Source organism: Amblyomma americanum, chromosome 1 (assembly GCF_052857255.1).
Source record: "Amblyomma americanum isolate KBUSLIRL-KWMA chromosome 1, ASM5285725v1, whole genome shotgun sequence".
Taxonomy (NCBI): domain Eukaryota; kingdom Metazoa; phylum Arthropoda; class Arachnida; order Ixodida; family Ixodidae; genus Amblyomma; species Amblyomma americanum.
This window is the reverse complement of record NC_135497.1, coordinates 355,618,516-355,642,797: the sequence shown is the minus strand read 5'-3', so window position 1 is coordinate 355,642,797 and position 24,282 is coordinate 355,618,516. Positions and strand designations below refer to the sequence as shown.

At 47.4% G+C, this 24,282-nt stretch overlaps 1 protein-coding gene across 1 annotated transcript; it reads right to left on the bottom strand.

The window, feature by feature from the left end:
* Positions 1–1,828: 1,828 nt before the first annotated feature.
* LOC144121732 (degenerin mec-4-like) lies at positions 1,829–23,922 on the bottom strand. The gene is made up of 12 exons (XM_077655101.1): positions 23,764–23,922; positions 21,286–21,428; positions 20,132–20,244; positions 19,726–19,841; positions 18,101–18,199; positions 16,061–16,175; positions 9,198–9,270; positions 8,591–8,636; positions 6,401–6,420; positions 4,504–4,576; positions 3,351–3,472; positions 1,829–1,883 (listed from the first exon to the last, which is right to left on the bottom strand). Exons 1-12 carry the CDS (start codon positions 23,920–23,922, stop codon positions 1,829–1,831), a joined length of 1,134 nt encoding a protein of 377 aa, XP_077511227.1.
* Between the last annotated feature and the right edge of the window lie 360 nt (positions 23,923–24,282).

The following is a 24,282-nucleotide window of genomic DNA, read 5'->3' as shown; positions in this document are numbered from 1 at the left end:
GCAACATATGATCAGGGCTTAAAGGCAGGGGGTCTCGAGGGTATCGGACTCCCCCCCACCCCCCACCAGTATTGACAAGAGATCTGAAATCCCCGTGTTAGAATGTATAGCGACTGCATGAATCCGAAGCAGGCAAGCATTTTTTATTCTTTCAGTGATGGTCGGAAAATTTCTTCTCTATCGTTTCGAAAATTTTCCTGTGATTTTTAATAAGAACCAGTAACATGTTTTCTAAAACCTGAAACGGAGAAAAAGAAAAGGTATGCAGCACTATACAAACCCTGGAATAGAAAGGAAACCCATGCCCTCACATCGCGACTCAGTCCAGAGCAAGCCACTCATCTCTAATGCTGTGCGCAACAACACACAACAACAACGAGCACGCTTTTAAACTACCTAGAAGAAATAGTAAATATTTAGTAATAAAAGTAGTAAAATGCTGTGAGAGTTAGTAACTGCTGCACTTGCTCCTTCTTACAACCATTGTTTTTTTAAGAGTGATGGCAGAGCGTGGGGATCGTTTGTTTCAGGTCTGTGTCATAAAATGAGGAAACAACAACCTTTAAAAATGATTTCTCCCCTTTGTATAAAGCTATATGTGTAAAACAGGCCGCAAGCCGCTTTCTCTCTCTCTCTCTGTCTCCATTTCCCTCTCCACCTGCGCTTGAATAACTAGAGACCGCCTTTCGTGGAGTCAGACTTTAAGTACTGAATGTGGAGCAGTGCGCTTATTAGCTATTGTCGTTAGCGAACACGGATGGGTTCCAGAACACCGCATTAGAGCGCATGTGCACATGGCCAGCTTTTGTGTTAATATAATATGCCACGCATCACTATCCGTGCAAAGGCGGCAGTCAATGTAGGTAGTGGGCACGCGCAGCATAAACTGAAAGCGGGACAAGTCAGCACTCTACCACCGCAGGGCAGTGCTCGAGGAAATTGTGCCGGCTCTTCAGCAGTTCCTGCTGCTCGTGGTGTTTGCCCACTTGCAGCGGCCAGTGAGGATACGCGCATTATGCGACGCAGGAAACAAAAAAAAAATGAGAGGACATACATCAGGCTTTTTTTGCTATTGTAATCCGGATCACTCGAGTTTGTTCGCTGCGCTTGCGCTGGGCGCTTCGTGCTGCGACAGCAAGCGGGGGAAATAAAATCCAGTGGCGCTGTGTAAGACGCACAGGCGGTGATTTATCTTCTCTACAGCGCATCCGACGGGAGACAGAAATAAAACAACGAGATGAGAAAAAATAACCAAGAAATACTCGGAGAGATTGCGCATACAGCCGGGCGCGGAAGCAATACTCGTTGAAAGCAAACCTCGCCTCGAATCGGGCGCAGCGCGCCACCTCGCTCATTTCCTCCTCTCGGTGGGCGCTTCAGACATTCCAGTGCTATAAAGACTACGTCTACGTCGGGCTAAGGCTACGTCATGCACTGGAGACGGAAGTAATGTGCGCTTCTTTCTTTCTTTCTTTCTTTCTTTCTTGCTTTCTTTCTTTCTTTCTTTCTTTCTTTCTTTCTTTCTTTCTTTCTTTCATTCTTTCTCTCTTTCTTTCTTTCTTTCTTTCCTTCTTTCTTCCTTTCTTTCTTTCTTTCAAATTGGAGTCGGGTTTCCTTTCGCTACTTATCTAACATCGACACGTAGTGGTGTGTGAATCAATCATCCGTTCACAATCCGCGACGAAACGGCTGCCGCCTTTGGAGGCCAAGTTTCTGAGCGCGGGGCGGGATCGATGCATCCGTAGGTGTACTGTTTCGCTGCACCGAGAAAACAGCCTCGCGAGCAGCAGTCCACGCAGCCGCTTCGCGTCAGCGCGGGACGAAGGCCTCAGAACCGCTGCTTCAGCCGGAACACCACCACGGCTTCATCGGCTGTCTTGACTCTGCGACAGGAAGACGGGCAAATAATCGCACCTGCGGGCAGAGCGCACTTGAAGCTGCCGCGGGGTCGCAGAGGCTCCACGTGGTGTTTTTCTGCCTGCTTCAGTCTCCCTTTCCATCCGCTATTACTGAGTTTAAAATTTTACCGCGTTTTAAATTAAAGCACTAAGTGGCAACTAACGGTGCTTTAACAAGTGGCATCACATACTGCACACAGAGGAAGGAAAATAATGGTCTAAAGTAAACAGCATTTTTTTTTTGCGGGATATGCAGCAAGATAATGGGCAACTGCTTCATCACGTACGTGTTCTGAAGTTTAAGAACCATCCTGGTGGACAATATTAATCTGGAGCTTTGAAGATTTGCTGCATTGCCCAGAACAATACTAGGATGCATACATGTGGATGTAGACTTTTCCAATGAGGGCTTCCTGGGCGTCGCCACATTGATCTCCGGGCTGTTGTGTGCACCCCGCGTTAGTGCGGTGGAAACGGCAGCGGAGCCGGTGTGCGACAGCCCGGAGAGGAGGCGTTTCGAGATCCTCTTCGCCCGATGAAAAGGTCTGTGAAACGCGCCAGCCGCCCCGTGTAAAATGAAAGCAAAAAAAAGATTCCCAAAACAAGATCGCGCTCAAATTAGTCTCGTTGGTAAAGCGAGCATTCAGCAAAGTCTCTTAATTGTTTACCACAGGGCTGACAGTCAAGGACTGGCTGATTTGCATGGAATGGCGTAAAGTGTTCGTTAAACTATTATTCGCAGTACCGTCGCAGCATCCTTCATTCTACCGGCTGCTACGCCACCACACGTTCCAAGGTAGCCTGCAATGGAACTGCGGTATTTCAATGGCCGAAATAGTACAGGGATTCCATTGCAATTTCGTTCTAATGCTTCCGCTCTTCTTCGCTTCCCACAGAGACGCCACGCCACGCCTCCGCTATGTGCCAGTTACCGCGGCGGTCGACAAGAGTGGAATGGAATCAAAGAAAAACATTGACAAGACGACCATGGAACCTGACGCAAGAAAGCTACAGTTGGAATTACACTCGATGATTAATTTGATGCTTTTACTCTAATGAATGCTTTTACTGGATAGGGATGTGGATCGGGGGTGGGAGGGGAGTGGCTGGTGGTGATGCTTCTCGAGGGTGGAAGCTTCACGCTCGAGCCAAGACACTCGCCGGCATTTTTTTGGAAGCGACACTACCGCTGCTATCGCACTAAGACAATATTTTTACTGTATTGGCTCTGGCCACACAAGCAAGGTGCACTAAGTCTGCTGGGAATATCCAGATCATGCCTGGACCTGCTCAACTCGGAAATGTGTAGGCTTCGAGGAGCAATGAAAGCCGCCGTCTCTGGTGCGACTACGCACAATAGAACGAGGCCCCTTAATTTCAAATTTGTAATGTGTTGTGGCCCCTCTACATTGTGTTGAACTGTCTGAAACGAAACACAATTTGTGCACTTACCTCTTCAGCCGTTTGGCAAAGCCTTTTGCCATGTGCGCTTCAAGGTTAAGAAGCACTGAAAGCAGCGAGAATCCGAGCCAGATTCCTACGTATCCTCCGAAGTAGCCGAATGCTTCCACTATCTACAAATAGAAACAGATGAAAATGTCATTGGTTAGCCCACAGTATGTACATAGCATTCCCGTTTTTCAGTAAAACCTAGAATGGAAACTGAGCCACTTTTGTCATCCGTTAGCATGAAAAAAGGGTCGTTTCAGGTCGCTAATGGCGTATAAACCAGCATAGTCTCTCTGTCTCCGTATGGCTGTATCTGCGTATAGTACGTATACAATGGACGTTCGTCTTCTTTCGTTCGAGTAACTGATTCAACATTACATTTAAGTTATGTTCAGTCATGCATAAATAAATGGAAGCGTTATTTTAGAGCTTTCTTTTTACGTTGGAAACGTTTGTCTAGATTTGGTTGTTTATATAGTTCAGTGCTATGATTTTTATTGTGTCCTTTATTTGTGTTCTGGTAACATTTATTCTAACCGTGACAATGCGCCTGTCTTTCTCATATTGCCCCTCCTGTTTGAGCCATGGTAATGGCCTGCAGTACGTGCAATTAAATAATAAAAGTCCCAGAGGGTGGCGATGCATGGTGATGTGTGGTGATGCATTGTATCCGCAGTCATGCATGGTGCGTGTGGCAATGCATGACATGTGTGCTTTGTATGGTACGTGTGCTCGTGCATGACAGCTCACAACGAGGTTCTTATGCTAGCGCAAAGCTGTCACAGCTAATTGCAATGAGGTGTCCTCCAACTTTTGTTTCCTCTCTCTCTCTCTGTAGGGCCGAGGGGAGGGGGTGGGCGGCTGCTGGTGAAAATTAAGGTGCACACTGGGATCAGCGTCGTCGAAATCTTGATCGATCGCTGGTTTCGGCATTAGTGCTGTATTTCCACCTGTTCTTTCTGATGGCCAAAAAACGAACAGGCGAGTTTCCTCCTCCCAATAAGAAACCAGAGTTATACCGAGACGAAAAGCACAGACTGCGACGAAGCAAAGCAGGTAAAGAGGCAAATGCGCTCAGTGCATAGACTCGCATGCAGCGAGCTTCGGAGGAGGCTTACTTCGGCCGTATACATAAGGCATTTTAAGTTGTTCTTACCGAAAGATTAGGTTGATACTGCAGAACACGTTGCGTGTCGGACGAAAACTTTATTATGAATGAGAACTTGTTCCTGCGATGAGAGGAGTAAAAGTCTATGTAAGCTAACCGCAAGACTGTAAAGGGCATGGCAGATACCACAAATCGGTAAAAGGTGGGAATCAACGGAGTCTCCGAAGGCATTGTTCAAGTTCTCGCCTATACGATGAATGCAGCTTGCAGTTTCTCTAAAAGGGCCGCACAGGATTCACCGTTACATGTCCTTTCATTCGCATCCTTATTGCAAAATGGCTTTCGGAGTACTGAACATAGTTCCGGCCCCCTCTGAAAGTAAGGTGAAGTTTTGCCGCCTCCATCTCAAGGCACGCTAGCAGAGGGACATGAACTTGCGCAAGGTCAGATCGTCCGCATATTTTGTGCTTAGGACTTTGCAAGGACCCCGAAACAGGGGGAGGGGGGGAGACGATTCCCCCCCCCCCCCCCCGTCTCCAATTGCTTGCACTTGGATCAGATTTCTGACAATTGAAACACGTTCTAGTTCAGTTCTAGTACTCTTTTAATGCAAAGTACAGTGAGGCTGAGCTACTTGGCTTCGTAGCCAGTTGTAAAGCATTTCGTATATGAGTAACCTAAACCAGTCATGTCCCAACAGAACTAGACTGACCCGTACACATGATCATGATTAGCAGAATTTAAACAAACCATGCCGAACTTTTTAAATGCAATTGATCACTCCTCGTGCATAAAGCTTCCCTTTTAAATTCGTTTTATATTTCCGCGAATCTCTGTGCCGTTTGTTCGTTTGCACTCAAAACCTCCGGCACGCGTCTTTATAATTTTGTTTTGTAATGCGAGGTGCGACCAGACTTATCTCCATTGATCGTGGCCGCGTGCAAAGGCTTCCACATTGTTCCAGATTGTAGTAGTTGCTTTTGGTTCTTTATCTCGAATGTTCCTTGTCAGCTTTAAATTGAGCGCGGCCAAGAACTGCATGCATTCAGTTCGATGAACGCTGAACACACTTGTGGCCAACGCCGCCACCGGGCCATTCAATTCTTAGTGGGCGGCGCGAGTCAGCCCCTTAAACAGTTTCCTTTGGAAGCCTTTTCGTTGTCTTCCTGAATGCTAGAGTGTCGTCACCCGAACGTGACAGTTTAGACCAACCTTTGAACATTGAAAAAAATAAAAAATATATAGATAATGAAAATTATTACGTAAATGAGCCTTAAATAAATAACAAAATAAGTATGAAGTCTTGGCCCCACCTCTTTACCGCCTCCCCCACTCAAAAAAAAGTTCCGGAGTCCTTGGAACTTTGTTTAAACAGAGCCGTGTCGGCGCTGCGTGCATAGCTATTTTTGCGGAGAGCCCCGATCACGTGCATGCATAAGCGAATGGCGCATGTCACATTACCTCCCGCTGTGTTGCGATTTTCTTATAAGACACTGCAGTCTAAAATAGCAAATATATTAGCCAGACGGTCTGCCTTCGCTCTTGACTGGTGAAGTCAGTGGGAATCATGCACACAGAGAGTGTTTCACGTGCACGACGATGAGCATGACATTTCTTAGAACGCTTGGCTCACATTACCTGGAGGTCACCTTGTGAAAAAAGTGGGTGTGAGTAGTTGAGCACTGAAAGACAAATTATGCGCTGTAACCGGCGCACTTTTTAGATTTTGTGACCGCGCCAGGCGTATAGAAAGCACCTGAAATCACGGATACTTCCAAGCGCTCTGGGATGCCCTGCAGATGCCGTCAGAGAAGAAAGTTGGAAAGGGTTAACGCCCGTCGAAAGTCTAACTTGCTGCTTAACGTTGCAAGTCAGAGCAATAGCTCACAGCCACAGAGAATTAATTATCACAGAAAATAAATAATAGAAATTGACTCATACTTACATGTCTTTTCCAAAGTCAGACTGGGAGCGAAAGTGGGAAGTAACACACGATTATATTTGTGCCGAGCTCGTACTAATCATTGTTTTATTCAAATGAGGCAAAGCGTATGGACTGTTTTCGAGTTTCTTTTTTATCTTTCTTATATTCAAATCAGAATAACAATATGCGGACCTTGATTTGGCGCATTCCTTATTGCAGTTTTCAATTTTATCTCGTTTTCTCTTTTCCTCGGGGCATACAGCTGGCACGAACATTTACACCACATCCCCCCCGTCGCTCCGATGAGTGCGTCTTCATCCAGGACGACCAGTATCAAGCGACCACAGAGGACACTTTCTCAAGAGCGACCACTGCACGTTGCGCGTATAAGCTATAAATTCATTGGAGGGCCTCCTTTTTTAGCCAAGTTGAGCTAATTTGCTTAGCACACTTTACCGTATCGTACTCAGTCCTCTTCATTTTTTGTGTGTTTTTAAATGCGGTTTTAGGCGCCCCTGTATTGTGCCAATGCCCCCTACGCTGCTAACCAAAAAAAAAAAGAAACGCCCAAATGAGAGCATATGGCTTCTCCTCTAGAGCACATTAAAAGGAGGTTTTATTTACTCTATATAAAAGGAATATTTTTATACTCACCTAAACAAGGGAGGTATTTAGGAGTACAAGGGAGTAAAATTTTACTACCCACAGAAACGGAACCCAAAAATGGCATCATGTTCATTTTTCCTCATTCAAACTCATTCTTACAGCATTGCCAGCGCCACAAACGGACAGGTAACTGCGGGGGCCACCGGCAACCCAGCTTGGGAAACTGTTCTGCCCTAATGTGACCCCACGTCACGCGTTCTTTTAGCCTTCTGCAAGCCCAGCGGCGGCGTAGGCGGAGGCACCAGGAGTCGTCTGCTTGTCGTCCACTTTTGCTTTACGAGCTCGTTTGGTTGCCTATGATCGTAGATTAAGCGATGTAACATTAGAATCACTGTTTCAACGCTGAAAAGGCGTCTTAGAGTAGTTTTCACGACGATTCGCCACGATATAGTTGACTAAAAACCAGAGCAGAAAAAGTTTAAAATCAGAACACCCCCGAAGGTATTATGGTATGGCAGTGTTCTTTTTCATCTTCACTTCTTTAAACCTTGGTTTCTTAATATGACTGACGAAAAATGTAGCCTCATCAGCTCAACCAAGAGCTCGGAGTTGAAACTATGTTCTAGCACAGTTCCTTGCTGATGCAACACACTATAGCCTGCTGCAACGCACCCGCGAGAACCGCACCGAAAAAAGCTGTGGGAACGAGGCCTAAGCGGGGGCTCTAACGGGGTGGCGACATTAACAAAGGAAGGTCAGGTATGCTCGGAGCGCTGGAGACTTCACAGGAGCAGTTCACTCATGTAGCGGAAAACGGCGACAAGCCGATATTGTGTACCGCGGCAGGCACCCGTGAAGGAGCAGAAGTGAGCAGAGGTCCAGCGACGATGGCAGCCAAGGGGTCGGCACTCACCGCCATTATCGCACGACTGACCAGAAGCAGACGAGACGCTATGTGGCAGTGCGGACGGCGCAAAGTGGCTTTTTTTTTTTACTCCATTGGGGACTTGTGGAGCATTGAGACCAAGAAACTACATTTCAAAATGGAAGTTACAAGGAGGAGAATCCTTCTTTATGCTGCATTATTCAGTGCAGGAAGTAAGATAGGTCACTTTACACATTTTACTCCATATTGATAGAGTAAATGTTTCCACATATAAAGTTTAAAGGGCGACACCAACCATTTAAACTTCCAATTGGGAACAGCCTCCGGGGAGACAACGAGACGTATATACGTGAATTGAAAGTGGAGGCTAAGGGAACCTTGCGCAATGTGAGAGTATTTTAATATTGCTGTTCCAGCGCCGGCGATACTGTGCGAGCACGGGCACGGGGGAGAAGTCGTGTGTGCGACGAGTGAAGCAGCGAAGCCACAAAAAAGTGGCCTCGTGGGTCGCCGCGCAAGGCAAACTTCGGGTGTCCCTTCAGCAAGTGCCGCTGTAGAAACCAGGCAAAGGATGCAGTGGCTTCTCACTCATAAAACAAAGTAACCTACTTGTCAGGGACCGATTCGTAGCTTCACGAAAAACACTGTAGGCGCGTTAGTGTAAACAACAAACCCCTAAGGGTTGGGTTTGCAAGCATTGGCGCCGTATTTGTACCTACCTTGTCTACCGCGAGGCTGCTCAACCTCACGTCGTACTTCGTTTCTCTTCAATTAAAATGACGACCGCAGAGTCCGTAGCCAGACATTAAGCGTGAAAAAGAAAAGAAGCGTATTATTGAGCAAATCTGATGCATTCAACAGAGAATATGTCCTTGTTCTCGACTGATTTATGTCGAAGGAAATAAAGATAGAGAAAAAATTGACGGGACGATAATGAAGCCTGATGCAAGAAATCTGCGATGCAGTTCGTTTGACTCTCGATGGTTGCTGTGATACTTTTACTCTAATTATATTTTTATACGGAGGGTGCAGGTGAGGTGGGGATGTGGCCGAGGGTGGCGGTGGGTGTTAGGTGCTTCTTGAGGGTGGAGGCTTCACTCACTAGGCTTCACACGCACAACATCAGAATTTTCATCAAGAGCCACTTTTACTGAAAAGATTGCGCCGAAACAAAGCAAAGGATAACACGCGAACATAAGAATTACCACCAAACCACAAGTTTTGCGCATAGAAAAAAGAAAACATGCGAGCCCTCAGCGCACATCCTCCTCTAACTTTTTTGCTCGTGTGCTGAAGGCGTGCGTGCTGAGAGTGCTTCGTACTCACTGGCAGGCTACGCGGCATTGGCTCAGGCAAAACTGGTAGGTCCCCAAGCTTTCAACTTTTCTCGTGCATATGTCTGAAACACGAAGAAGGCAGACATCCTCACTTGTGCGAGCTTCGCTTCTCAAATGGTGCAGTGATTATTATTATTGCTACTGTTAGTGCGATACCACTCAGAGTGGCCGTTCCCCCCCCCCCCCCCCAACCCCAACCCCACCAGAGAGGACTGGGAGGCGGCCCTGCTCGGCTGTCAAGGCCTGAAGAGCCAAAAGGCCTTGGTTCAACGGACGCGGGCGGCGTTGCTTGCCAATGGGGCCCCGGAATAGGGGCTCCACCTAGTACTGTGAGGGGAAAGGGCCAATAGGGTCCTACCCCAATCACCTTTCTGTAAAAATTTAATTGCTTATAAATGTTTTTCACCACCACCACCGCATTTAGCCGTTGTGTGTTTGTGTGAATCTTTCTTTGTGGCAGGCTGGCCACTTGCCCACCGGTTTGTGGGCAACTTGCCTAGAGGTATGTGCGTATATATACCGGGTGTTTTTTTTTTAGCTGTTTACAGATCATTTTTTTAAACCTTGCGAGAGATACGTCGGTGTGGTCTTTGCAGGTGAATTGTACAGCAAGGCGGATATTATGTACGTGATAGAGTTCAGTGATTAAACGTGTAGTTAACTAAAATTAACTAATCAGCTTTTATTACTTTTGATTTCAGGGACCAACATTATACTAAGAAATTGAAGGCTGTCAACATCGAAGCTGCGTCCAGTTTTTAAATTTCTTTATAGGCAATGCATTTCGAAATATTTTACGACAAAAATGCACAATTTTTAGCTCGTAAAGTTGGCTTCCCGCAATGCACATTTTTAAAATGGCGTCGCTGGGCGTAGTATTGTTGCGGAATCCAGTTAACTGCTTCCACGGCATAAAATAGACAAACATCTTCCGTATTAGCTGTACTAAAAACGCGACAGACGCCATATTAAAAATTTCGTTGCGAAAAGCCAACTTTACGATCTAAAAAATGCATATTTTCCGCGTTAAATACTTCGAACTGTATGGCCGATAAAGACTATTTAGGAAAAGGACATAGCTTTTATGTCCAAGGCCTTCAATTTCGTAATATAATGTTGGCCTCTAAAATAAAAAGTAATAAAGTTGAGTACTTAATTTTAATTAATCGTTTAATCACTAAGCTCTATCACGTACATGTCCGCCTTGCTGTGCAATCCAGCTATCCAGCTGCACAGACCACACCGACGTACATCTCGCAGGGTTTAAATTAACGATTTGTAAACAGTTCACACACACACGCACACGCGCACGCGCGCGCACGCACGCACGCACGCACGCACACACACACACACACACACACACACACACACACACACACACACACACACACACACACACACACACACACACACACACACACACACACACACACACACACACACACACACACACACACACACACACACACACACACACACACACACACACACACACACACACACACACACACACGCACGCACGCACGCACGCACACACACGCACACCGAACATCGGAACCAAAGCGAAAACCGAAGCGCTAGCGCACCTAAATCGCATCTAGTCTAACAGCGCAAAAGGCGCAAACAGCGGCAAGAACCCCAGGCTAGTAAGTTCTTCCGAAAGAGACGCCTCACCCGTCTGCTTGACGCGCGAAAGCATAGGGCGTATCACGTAACGTCTAGCGCATATTTTTGTTCAAAAGGCGACACGGTGCAGGCGCCGTTGTTCTAACAACCACTGGAGAGCCAGTCTGTATACATGCGCGCAGCAGTAGTGTCTGGGCACACAGCAAGCACGCCATAGCCTCTCGCAGCGCATTCTCGCTGTCATTGAAGCGCTCTCTCGGGGATTTTGGGTTGTAGAGAGACTGTCTGGACGTTTTCGATTTTCTTCCTTTTTGTTGGAGAGCGGCTACCGCAGCCAACGACACCACTGCTCACAATGTTTTCGGGAAACGTTTTCGTAGCGACATGGCGTTCTCTGCGAGAGGCAGGCCCTGCACATCGCTGAAACAAAGAGCAACGAAATTGCACTGCCGACGTAAATGCTACAACTAGCGGTCAATCCTCGCGTCTGTCAAGATAAAGAAAAAAAGAAATAAAATGTATCGTGTGCTCCACTGCATAATTTCCGGCCACCTATGGAAATTAGTCAGCAAGTGAAGCTGGCACGGCGAACCAAGCTCTCGAAATTCCAGCCCCAACACATTGTGAATTGGCTGGTCAGAGCATGAAAGAAAATATTTTCTGGCTTTTTAATGAATTTGCCGCATCTTCAAAGGGCACTCGACGCTCATCAGTGCTTGTGGAACTGTTTTGATCCGATAGCATTAGGGAGCCATGAGGGCGAAAACTGTCCGGCGGCGTCTGTGTGAAGCTTCCACCTACCAGGTGGTGTTTAGGGGGAATTTTCCCCTCTCTACCTGTCACCTGTTAACCATTTTTCTCTCCCCTGCCCCTCTCCAATTGTCAGGGAGAGGAAGAAGACATCGAATAAAGAATGACTCAGCAAAGATGAAAATAGCTAAGGATAAAATGACTCGGGTAAAAGCAAGCTTACACGCAGAATAAAGCAAGCGTGAGGCTTGCAGAAGCTACAGTCCTTGTCGCATTGCTCGGGAAGAGCCACCTCAGCCTCACAATCCCCAACGGTGGCTATGTTTGAAACATCCACCTGCCAGTGCAGTAGCGCATCGCTTAACCGCTGCGACACTGCGTCGGTAGTGATATGAGGACTTGCCGTGACCTAAGAATGTGGTGCATTTTTCATTACGCAGTCGGAATTGAAATAGAAGCAGAATTGGAATAGATTGGGGAGCGAAAGACAATAGACTCAGAATCGAAATAGAATCAGAACTGGAATAAATAGGGGAGTGAAAGAAGAATGGTATCGCATTTCCTCCGCGTCAATCCAATTGATCGCCCCTATTTTTTTTTCTTTCATCGACGCACAAGGCTCCTGGTCGCCGACCACTTCCACCGCACCATTCACATTGACATAGGTATAAGACAACCTGGCTATGAGTTCAAATGGCCTCTAGCATTGCGGATGTAGCGCATGAGCTGTCATGCATCGTCTACTGTGTACAAAAAGAAGTTTTGGCACATTTTAAGCCGTGTGCTTAGACGGTGCGAGACGTCAACACTCTTTCGACTGCTTTCTACACAGGTTCCTCATTCTTCGCGGGGTTGTCCATGACATTCAAAAATGGAGCCGTTATCCAGCGGATAGCCGGTTATCCAACAGAGGCCGTGTTGCCAGCGTGCGCTGCCGAGGCTAACATAAAGATAAAATGTGCCTTTTTTAGAACGAAAACTTAAAAGCTCGTCAGTTCTGAAGGGCACACTGCAGTTTTTCTCTTCTTTGACGCAGGGGACCACCGCCCCTCGCAACACACACATGCACTGCTATGCATGACAGATAGTTCAAACGTCTAGCACGCCAACTCCTGCGACTAGGTCACTTCAATTAAAAACAGCAGCAGAGAGAAACGAAGACCAAAAAGTAGCACACACACGACGAGCACGATTCTGCACTGACAACTGAAGACTAATGAGAAAAGCCGCATATTCATACTGAGGAACTGCCAGCATTTTGAATGATTTATTATCAGCATCGGCATGCGTCGCCACGCAGGAAATTCCTTTCTTCGTTGGCCAACCGATGGAGAACTGACGCATTGCTCTCCAGAATTACGGATGGCCCCGGCTTCCAAGATTTTTCGAGTCAGCTTGTCTGTGTTCTTTTCAGTTCCTGCACGTGGTGAAGGTAGGCAGAACTTGATTGCTTTTCGCATATCCCACATTCCCTGAAGGCATCGCAAGGTTGATGCCGGACTTCCGGCCATAGCCGTTGCGTGCTCTCTGGTTCTGTCGGTTAAACATCTCCCCGTCTGCCTTAAGTAATGCTTTCCACAGAATAAAGAGATCCGATAAACAATGCCTTGAATGCACTCAGAGAACTTCGTTATCCGGTCCATTAAGGTGCGCACACATGTTTTTCGCCTTGCTGGGTGCTGTAGAAATGATCTGGATGCCATGCCTCTTCCCGATATTCTTGAGGTTATGGGTCAGCCCATGGGCATAGGGAACCACGGAAAACTTCTTTGCGTGGTTTCCTCTGGTGCTCTCTCCCCCTCTCTGCCACGCTTGTTCAGCAGCACGAGGCTTTCTGCTATGCTGCACAGCATTGTCATAGGGAACCCCGTTTCCTGAAGCCGTGATTTGCCGCTGAAGGCGCTGGCCCACCTGATGTGGACATCACTTGTTTAGAGCAGACTGCAACGCCGCCGTCGCGTTTCCTCTTTTCAACGTTTTGGAGTGACTTGACTTGAAAGGGAGAAACTGCTTATTTGCTCGAGGCTCGAGCATAGGTGCCCCGGGGAGAATACAAGGCGTAGGTCAAGGAAGCGCCAGGAGCCGTGCTTTGGAAGCTCCCATGTGAATTTGAGCCCCGGGTAGCTACGTTGAAAGGTGGTCAGTGCGATGTCTTTTAGCGTTTCCGTTTCATTTTCCTTCTCCACTGCGCATAGTACCATGTAGTCGTCGACGTGCAGGACAATCCTCACGGTACGTCTGTCTTTCAGAGAAAGGATGAGAGGGTGACAGACGCATCGTGAGGACACAGAAGAATTCAGAAAGTCTTCCCTGAAACACCTGGTATAGTAGTCCTTCACTTTTCCTCTTTTCCCCCTCAATAGCGGCATACCGCTGCATATCAGGTCTAGCGCAGAACACTGAACGTATATTGCGCAACGTGACAAGTGCAAACAAAGTACATGTTTCAATCGGACTCTTTCCAAATGGTGAGGCAAACATATCACAGAGCCAGAGATGTGAACATGCGCAATCATGTTGTATTAAGAGCGCAAGTACTCATTATAATCCACCCAAGGGCAGCGGTACGGCTGCAAAGTAAAGCTTTCCAGCTTTCACAGAAGCTTCGCAGCTGAATAAAAATTTGTGCTTATCTGGAGTTCGAACCCGGGTGCACACTTCCTCCCGGGGTAGTCACTTTATCAACTGAGCTAACTAGGAGGGCTAGCAGATAGCACGATAAGGCCGAATAGATCAACAACGCAAAGTGGGAACGGTGTTAGTCCCCTAAACACCTTGGACGTAATATTTTTCTTGTTTTTGCTCTCCTTCTCCGTCCTGTGTCTCTTTTTTTTCGCCCTTGCGACAAATACTCTAAAACTACCGGGTACGTGCCTCCATCACCAGGAGCCACGGTGCCCTTTGAATCTACGGGCTGATTCCATGTTTTCTCATCCTGGAACAAGTGCTTTGCCCCACAAAGACTAAAAATGCAGAGAAACCAGCTTTACTCGTTAAGCTGTCTGTTAAAGGGCAACTGCACTACTTTATAAAAATTCTGCAACATTCACGGATTCGAATCTATATAGGCTGCAGGCAAATCATGCTAAGCTTTTTTTGCTCTAGCCTTTAGGATAATCACGTAATCGACAATTAACTTTCGGGTTTCTCCTCACTGCACCGGAGGAGTGCATAGAAATTCGTTCTGACTTCACGGACGGTAAGATTTCAATTTTTAGCTGTCGGCAACCGCACCTTGCAATGCGTCGTTGGTTACTACGAAACAACGATCGGTGGGCTTTGCCTTCGGTGGCGTTGATTTTCGTCATTCAAAGCAAGCGTTGATGCGTTGGAAATGTACCGATACCGTAGACCGCGTCATCATGTACCTCCCAGTTGGCGCTGCGATGAATCTTCAAGGCCATAGCGATTTCAAACGGATTTTAAGTCACCACATCAAATCCTAGCCCAAAAAAACTTCGTATGCTTAACCTGCAAGTTTCACACATTCGACCCCTCTAAGCTCGATGAATTTAAAACCTGTGCAGTTGCCCTTTAAAGGAGTGGAGACACCAAATTTTGAGGAATGTTTTTTGCTCTGGAATGATGAGTACGACATTAGTAAACATGCATCACCACGTGGAATTCGTCAGGGCTTAACATATAATTCTTAATATGATTTTTTTTCCTCTGTAGTTTCAGTTTCGGTTTCAGTTGTCAGATAATGGTTGCGACGCCACAAGTGAGTATGAGATCACGTGAGGCATAAAAAACTGCAATATTAACGCTGCTTTGTGGCTTCAAAACTCTTATGCCAAACTGCTCCAGAAGCCGGAATGACAGCAAGTGATTAAATAGCTATTATACTGCAGCTTTTGTATGCCTCACGTGATCTGGTACTCACTTGTGGCATCGCAATTGTCTTCCAACTACTGAAACTGAAACAAAAAAAAAACATTCTGAGCGTAGGCGGATTTTATTTCACGCCGTGATTCATGTTTACGATTGTATTACGCATGATTCCAGAGCAAAAGTGCACAACAAATATGTTGGTGCCTCTATCCCTTTAAACGTACACCAGAAGTCAAGCTAAATTGAGCAATTAGGGTCACTAGATTCCAATTATGTCATTTTTATCGCGAGCAGCGCTTGCATAAGCCAGTAAACTACATAAAACCGAAAGACGGGCGACACCGCTCTGCGATTCTGGTAACGACGCCCCGTCAAGTGGATTCGCATCCTGGGATCACCCCCAAACAATGTGAATCACAATGGCCCTTATAATACGGCGCCTCTCTTTGTTCAGCTCAAATTAATACATTTTTATTACCGAATGAGCTGACGGGTTCGGTGGACGATATCAACCAACCATAAGAGGGAGGTGTTCCTTGCAGCCAATGACGATTAGCGAAAGGAATGCAAATACATCGAATGCAATCCTCATATGTTATTTCGGCCCAACATGCAAATCCGGCAGAAATGTAGAGCACTCCATACCGTCCCTGATGATGTCGCAGACCTGGCCTCCAAATGTTGCAGCAAACTCGTGGTGCGTGCGAACGCACTGACAGTGCTTCATCTCCAGCGACATCTCGCAGTTTTGGACACATATCTGGACGGAAAAATGCATAAAACATTGATAAAGGTCACAATCACTGATACGATGTGAAGAATGCATAAAAATTCAGAAGCAGCACGCGCATGCGACATGCATGATGAGATGCGCAATCGGGCTGTCCGAAATATGCACGCCGGGAAACGAATGCGGGTCAGACACCGGCCAAAACGAACTCATAAGCGTGGCTTGTCTTATGGCCTTTCTCATGTCTAATGAAACACCGATAGCTTACTTGTTCAGCACTGCACAACCCTAAACGGACGTGTAGCAGTTTCGGCCCGCATTTGGTCACTTTACTGCAACCGCTAAGTTTCATAGCTGGTCAAGTTCATGATCGGGCAGTAACTGCGAATGTCTACTCGGCCAAATGCGTAAGGCGTCCGCTGTTACGGTATCATGGTAAAAAGTGCGCCTCGGTACACCGTCGTCGCCTCTGGTGAATATCGAAAACGCGCAGTTGTGGCCTCGGTTTTCTGTTAACGGTAAGGGTTGCTATACTGAAGGTTTTTTTATAGACGGTATGACGCTGGAGCTAGCGAAGGATCAGCTCTGCACCGGTGATGTCAGCTGCGCCGCAACGCAGTGGAATATCTCACGCCATCGGGATCATGTGATAGCCGCTCGGTGAATAACGTTACCAGAGTATCGGGGAAAACAGTCGCACAACTCATCTCCCTGCGGGAGAATAAGCGAGGGCACTCAACTGAATGTCTTCGAAGCGACCTCTATGCTGTGGAACTACGAACGTGTAGCGTGGTGAAAGCTAAAGCAAGCGCTTTTATCCTGCAGTGCTGCATACAGCTAAAAGCGCTGCACAATTTACGTAAGACAGAATATATAGTGTCGTCAGAGAGATAAATGCGCTCTGTTGGTCACAGCTCTCGCTACTGCCGCTCAGATATGGCATAATTGCAGCACTTGCTTGTGCTGCAATGCTGCCACATGGGTATACGAACACATTTGCGTGCTCATGTACAACAGAGACCCCCAATTGCACAATAAGGAAAACTTCGATATGCATCTTTGATTGTTCCCTTTTACACATTTTTTTTGAGCAAGAACATAATGCGACGGTAACTGCTGCACCAACGTAAGACACTCAGAAGATAGTAATAATCAGAATCAGTCTTTGATAATATTTTACATACGTACAGTATATCATAAAGAAGGAGGTCCCGAAGCCAAAGACTGTAATGGGACCTCCTAATCAAATACACCGTGTAAAACATTTATTGCTGCGACAGATCAGACGAATATGAGAAATTGAATATATACATATGGGGTACAACATAAAGGAGATACATAGGAGATAAATAAACACCATTAAAAAGCTATTAAAAAAGACCAGCGAAACATACTGAATTATATATCATACTGAATTATAACAAGGGTTAGGAAGCAGTGGAAAATACATGTAAGAAGAAAAGGAATCGAATTCATCGCAATGAGGGCTCTTAGCCAAGAATTGCTCGCTTAAAGTGTGCTTTAAAGTTGAAGATTGAATTACCATTCTTTAGTTCTAATGGTATAGTGTTCCCGACAGCAACTAACGAGAAATGAATTGCCTGTTTCCCGTAATTGGTGCGTACTTTAGGCAGGACAATATTGTTATTGAGTGCAAACCGGGTTATGTTGTCGTTTACAAGTTAACATTGTGGTATGAGAGGAAGAGAAATTATATTGTTGACAAGTTTGTACATGAGAATGCCAAGAGAGTATCTAACCATTTTACAGCGTTTCGAATAGTACTCGGGGACAGTCTGTCAAACTGAGCGACTTGCAGAATACCAGTTCGCCGGCGAGAAGTCAGAATTTTTGTGGCCAACGTAAGCAGTGGTATTCAACATGTGTGTTGAACACCGCTGCTCACCTCACCCCCCTTAAGAAAAAAAAAAAGGAAACTACACGAGTGGTCTTACGTCCTGAGTGTAGTATCCGAAATATTTCTTCTGATTTCCTCTGGAGATGTAGTCTATGCAGTTCGACTTGTAAGGGGCCGGCAAACGCTCCACTTTTTCCTGTGTGTGGCAAAATGCAGAGAGCGGCAACGGATGACGGAGTGAACCGTCCCTCGCCTCATGCACATATCACTGCCGAACCACACGCCGCTCAGTGTAGAAACCGAGGATGCCACGAAGGTATATGTGGCGGCCTGCGCTGAAATTAAGTTCAGTTTAATGATCTGCGTTAGAAATGTTGATTTCATTTAGCTCACAATGTTTTAATGACATGAACATATGAGAAAGAGGTTGGTGCTCGAAATTGGCGCTGGCTTCTGCTTTCCAGAGAAATCAATAAAATCGCTGGAAGACTGGCGCAGTAAACATACGGAAGACGCACAGTTAAATACCACATGACGCAATGCAATACAATTTGATGCACAGCACAGGACGCCAGCAATATTAACAAGAAATTTTAGACGCGGGACCCTAAACGCCAGAGCGCAGACCGGCAAGGGGTGACAAAAAAAGGGGGGGGGGGGTCAACGCTATTTTACAAATCAGCTATGCAACACGTATACTGATGGGCGAAAACATCTACGTCTTCCGAAGCAGAAATTGACGAATAAAAACGGTGAGATGAATGAAAAATGAGCACGTACGCTTGGCGCCTCTCGCAACGCACGACAGTCAGAAGCGCCGAAACCGCTCCATTCGTGCTGAAGGCAAACACATTTGAACCCTGATTAGCTTAAGTTGCCCGCTTTTCGTTTATTGTAAGTCTTACGTGAAATGACAAAAGGCACCTCACGCGTACAGCTTGTCTGGACCGGCGTGTGTAATAAAACAGCAGCATGCGCGCACGCACAAGTTGCAAAAGTTCGTTCGGCTTCCGTTTGGATGGTGAAGAAAGTTGTCGCTCATGCCACGCTCGAAGGCCGCTCAGCTGAAGGGACTATAAAGAGCTAGCTATACCTGCAACTGTTTCAGGAAAGCTCACCAACACCACAACGGCCTGAAATAGCGTTCCCGCATCGCTGCATCTCGTTTAGGTCGACAGCTATCGGGGTGGAAATTTGCGACCAACAACACGGCCTTTCGCGTTGGTACTTTTAAACTAATCTGTGACGAAACAACTTAAATGGAACTCTGTGGAGAAACTGAAGGTGGCCTGAAACAATGAATTACCGCATCCTAATGAGAAACGAGGACCTGTTCACAGAAAACGGAGCTTTTGTAAGCCAGAATAGACCAAAAAACTAAATTCAGGTGTCGCCATAATCGGCCGATTTCGCAAGTTAACTGCGATGCGTCGACGCAGTTTTTTTTTTGAGGGGGGGGGGGGGGGGGGGGCGTGGATCCAAGAGACTAGACCACGCCTCTAACACCGACATTCTTTTCAAAACGGAGTCATTTCCGGTGTACACGTGATGAGTTTGAATTGAGTGGCGGGCAAATTTTCATATGCAGTTTTCTCAGCAACAGACGCGTCTTTTGCTGCCGTTAAAACATCGCAGAGGGAGATGGCGTTGTCCTCCCATGCCTCATTCAGTACTGTACCTGCGAGACGGCTATGGTGTACGTATGCCCGGCTGTATCATGACCGAGGAGAGCTTGTCGGGCGGGCACGAGTACGGGCTGTGCACCACCAGCGGCAGTGCGTCGGGCTCGTGCAGCGCCACCGTCGCGTTGCGCTCCCAGAAGGCGCGCAGCACCAGCTCTGCGACGTCAAGGCGCACAGCGGAACGACCGTCGGATCATGCGGCATTCGACAAGCAGTGCTTGCCCGCTTTATACAGCCTTCCTGCCCTAGCTCTTAATGAGGCTTCCGAAGTAGGCATGGATACTGCAGCGTAGCGAAGGGGTGAGGAGTAGTTTAGACACTAGAGCAACATAGATGGTAGAAACGAGATAGTAAGAAAAGTCGTTACCCGACTGTGCCATACAAAACGGTGCTTTCCTGCGAGCAGGCATGCAGACGCTTCGAAAGGCGTAAAGCAAGGTGCTGACCGTAGTTCCATGGAGATTCACACCGCTGCACCGGGTGCTGAGAGTTGGTCCACTGGTAGGCGTCGATGGTGTAGCACATTTCATTCGGGTGCCTGTAGTAAGTCAGCCGAATGCTGGCGGCCCCGGAGGTTTGAAGGGAGAGAGAAAAAAAATTAAATATGGTCCAGATCTTTCATTCGTTCCCGCCCGGAGCAGCTTCGCGAGAGCAGAGGCTGACATTTCCCTTTAGCTCGAGCGAACTATGTGGCCGTGCGCTGTTCCAAGAAGAAAGGAGACACCGTGGAACGTGAATACACAGCTCTTTAGCTCATGCACCATCAATCACACGCTCTTAACACTCACTTAACGAGAACTCTAGACGCTTCTCAAGTTTCAGTGAACCGGTGACGCTAAGATACGGGATAGCGCGCTGATGGTGCGTTAACAAGCAAGAAAAGAAGCCCTCGCGCTCAATTAATTTTCCACAAAGTATGCTGTACAACTCGCGCTCCCTGTTCTTGGCACGCATTTTACTGCGTGAACATGTATGGTCCTCGTTCACTAAAATTCCGTCCAGGGTTGTGTGGGTGGAGGGCGGAGCGAAGCGCTGTGAGAGGGAAAAGCGAGAAAAGCGGAAAAATGAAACTCCTATTTGCCTCCTATCGCCTTTGTCAATTGTCTACGAGGCTACTATAGGTGCATACCTTGTATGTTCAAGTAGAGTCCCTGGGCAGGTGCGGGATCAGGAGGAGGAGGAGGGGAAGAAAGAGTACAAGAGTCCCGTGAAAAAAAAAGTGCTTCCTTCGCTACGGCTCGTTGCTGACCTGCCGAGACCGAAGCACTCCAGGAGGGAGGCACAGAAAATAGGGGAGGTAATGACAGGCTTACCAGTGCATATGATGTGTTCATGGCATGCTGAAATGCGAACAATGAGCGCACAGAAATTCCGCGTGACCCGGTAAAAAGCCAGGCCCAAAACGAGGATCCCTGTTCTATGAATTGATCTAGTTTTGACTGTCGCCCTATGTGTTATTGTCGCCCGCGGGTTGCGCAGCGCATGTGCAAAGATAGACGTACTCTTCTGTTCGCATTCCAGTTCATAAGAATCGACAGTTGGGCAAGTTGGTGCATCGCAGCGTTTCCCAACGGTGTCACTCGGAAGAGCGTATACTCACGCGGCGTTGCACGCGAAAGAAGCGCATTCGGTGACCTTTGACCGCATGTGGCACAGGAACAGCTCATCCGGCAGGTGGGCCACCTTGAGTCGAGCCTCCACCTCCTTTCGCAGGAAGTGCCACCGCTCGGGATCCAGCAGCGTCTGCGGCATTCATATCGGTGCGAAAGCACTGTTCCGATGGGTAAACACGGAGCAAGGTCTTGCTTTGTTGTGGGTTTGAGCCATTACTGCCGACGGTGCCGCCATCGCACAACATCATTTACAACACAGAGGCGTTATTTTACTGTCAGATTAGATGACGTTCTACCTGCAGCTACTATCTGCTTCGAAGTTCATTTATGCAGGGGGAAAATCGTGCGGACTTGTGTTGCGCATGTATCCGCCAGCATACACGCGATTGGAGAGCGCGCATTGGACGCTCAACTATAAGCTTCGTATTTAGATTTGCCGAGTTGCTTTGCAGGAGACTACCTGGTATAGGTGAATTCAGTTACTGGAAAAGTGTGCGATCGCGGCGAGTATACCGGCCACGTCATCGCCTAATTTGCTGGTGCGCCAGCAAATCAGGGGCCAAATGTAAAACCACCTCAAATCATAATTAAGCGTGAGATATCTCGCGTTATCATCGTGGTATAACATAGCGTAAGCTAAGCCAATTACACAGCGTTGCAACGCGCCAACAGCTTTCAGTATTCAGTTGTGTACCAACAAATGATGAAGCCGGGTATAGCTTTCCCAGGCCTGCGGGCCACAAGCCCAATCACGCTCCTTCATTCACAGCTTCGTCCACGTCGGTTTGCTTGCTCCTTTCTGTGTTCTCTTCTTAACCTTTCTGCTACAACTACCATGATGTATGAATTAACTACCTCAGTTCAACACTATTTTACCGCTCCGTTGACTTGTGGCCGGAAACAATGCACATATATGAGAGGGCGATATATATGCAAGGCTCCACAATGCAGCATCCACACTATTTAGGTGGTATATATAGTGAGTCTCGGAATTTTCTCAGTCATGTGTTCAAGACTGCGCACCGTTTCTTCCTCGACACCTACCTCTTTATAGCAAGTATTTTCATTTCACAGCCCTTCCTTCCAAAACCCTGCGTACAGTCCGCGTTAATCTACAAAAATTGCCTCCGACAACAGCGGCAGCGCCGTGACGACACTAATCCCTGTGGAATGCTACATTGATATTAGGATATGCTACCTTTACCAGGTGAGAAGTTTCATTTTCAGCTAACACTTTGACGCATGTACATGGCGAAAATTCGGTTAGCTGTGCTAGCGCTCGCGTGTAGTAATGCGCATGACTTCAGTCACACTCACCTCTTCTTCGCCAGCACACTGACTGACGTAATGGCGACAGAGCTTGGAAATGTCGATCCTGAAAATAAGTATACTGTTACTCAGTCGCATCATGAAAATTTCGCATGCTAAAAAACCTCACGCTCTTTTTATCTGTGGCGTCAGTTGTCACCCGACTTAGCAGAAATGCAACAGCTGTTGTGTGTTTTCATTTACGCTCGATTACAAAAGGTCAGGGCGCTCTCGTTCCAAGGATAAAGATCCGACTCGAAAGTCTAGTAACCTTTTCGCGCTATAACTGGAACAGAATGCGCCATTTATTTCCTTGCCAAGCTCAGACAATGCGTTGCACAGAGAAAGTCGTGTAATGCAGTGTAAGGCTGCTAACACACTTCTATCCCTCCGACTCCATTCTTGTCTACCGAAAAATGTAAAGCCTCCGTCCGCTTATGCTCACAGTGCCTTTTTGTGACGCACTTGCTTGCGGATTAGACATGCCAAGAACAACAAAAATGGAAGTTCCTAGGGAAAGGCCAATTGAACGCACGACCGCTCAATGGATCTGCAGAGATCCCAAGAGTCACGGCAATGGTACTCCGAACATTCCGCCCTAGGGCCATTCACTATCGCGCATTCTAAATCGCGGCTCAAATGTATCCATCCAACCCTGAGCGCATCTTTTCGCAAAGGACAGCTCCGTGGGGTCAGGCACGCATGCGCACCTTGGCGCGCATGGGTGTCCTCCTGGGGAAGCCTCCAGAAGGATAGAGAAAAGCCGAATGTTTTAGCACTCTGTTACCGCCCGTGTCTGGAGCTTTCCACATGTGTACCATCGGGGAGAAAAATATCCTGGGCGATCGAATAGCAATCTGGGAATGCTGCAGCGATGCGTGCGAACGATCGCCTGGGTTTACTCCAGTGCAAGTAAAAGAAGCCAAGTCCAGCGTTCGCCTCCTCAAGCAGAGTTTCCAAGCACACCTGCCAATAACAAAGTTTATACTAACTGGTTGCCTCTAGCGCGAATTGGAGACTTTTGTCTCCGATAGTACGTGCACATGTAGAACCGGCTAGGAAAGCTACGCAAAAACATCCTAATGACGTTATGTGTCCCTTTGGGGAAGTTGCCAAGCCGGGTACATCGTACGCACAGACCATCGATGCAGACACACAGTGGCAGCCGGGAAGAGTAGATTCTTGCGGACGTCTTCGACCAGTGTCACTGAGAATGGATACTCGAAGAAGAGAGACAGCATGGAGCTGGTCTGATAGAGGAAGCCGACCAGGCAGCCGGTCCATATGAACACGCGCAGGCAGATGGACGCCGACATCATCGCATCGAAACTAAAGCTAGGAAGGGCGCATCCCGCGCCGCTTATATGCATGCTCGGGAGCTATTGATTGGCGACGCTTCTGCGCCGATTTCCAGGAGACGAAAACATCCGTTGAACGGTCCTCCCAAAATGAACATGGGGTCTGTGCTGTCCAAGGACGAGATCTCGTTAGCATAGCGCCTCAGCCATGTGGAGAGCGAGCAGTGCCACTCTCGAATCGCGGGACTGTGTTGGTCGGTACTGGCGTTCGAGCAACACTTGGCCACGATAGCGTAGCAATGTTCGACAGAAACAGAGATTTGTCAATTGCCCCGAACGTGAAATTTCGTCGGGCCTCCGCCGACATGCTGATTCGAA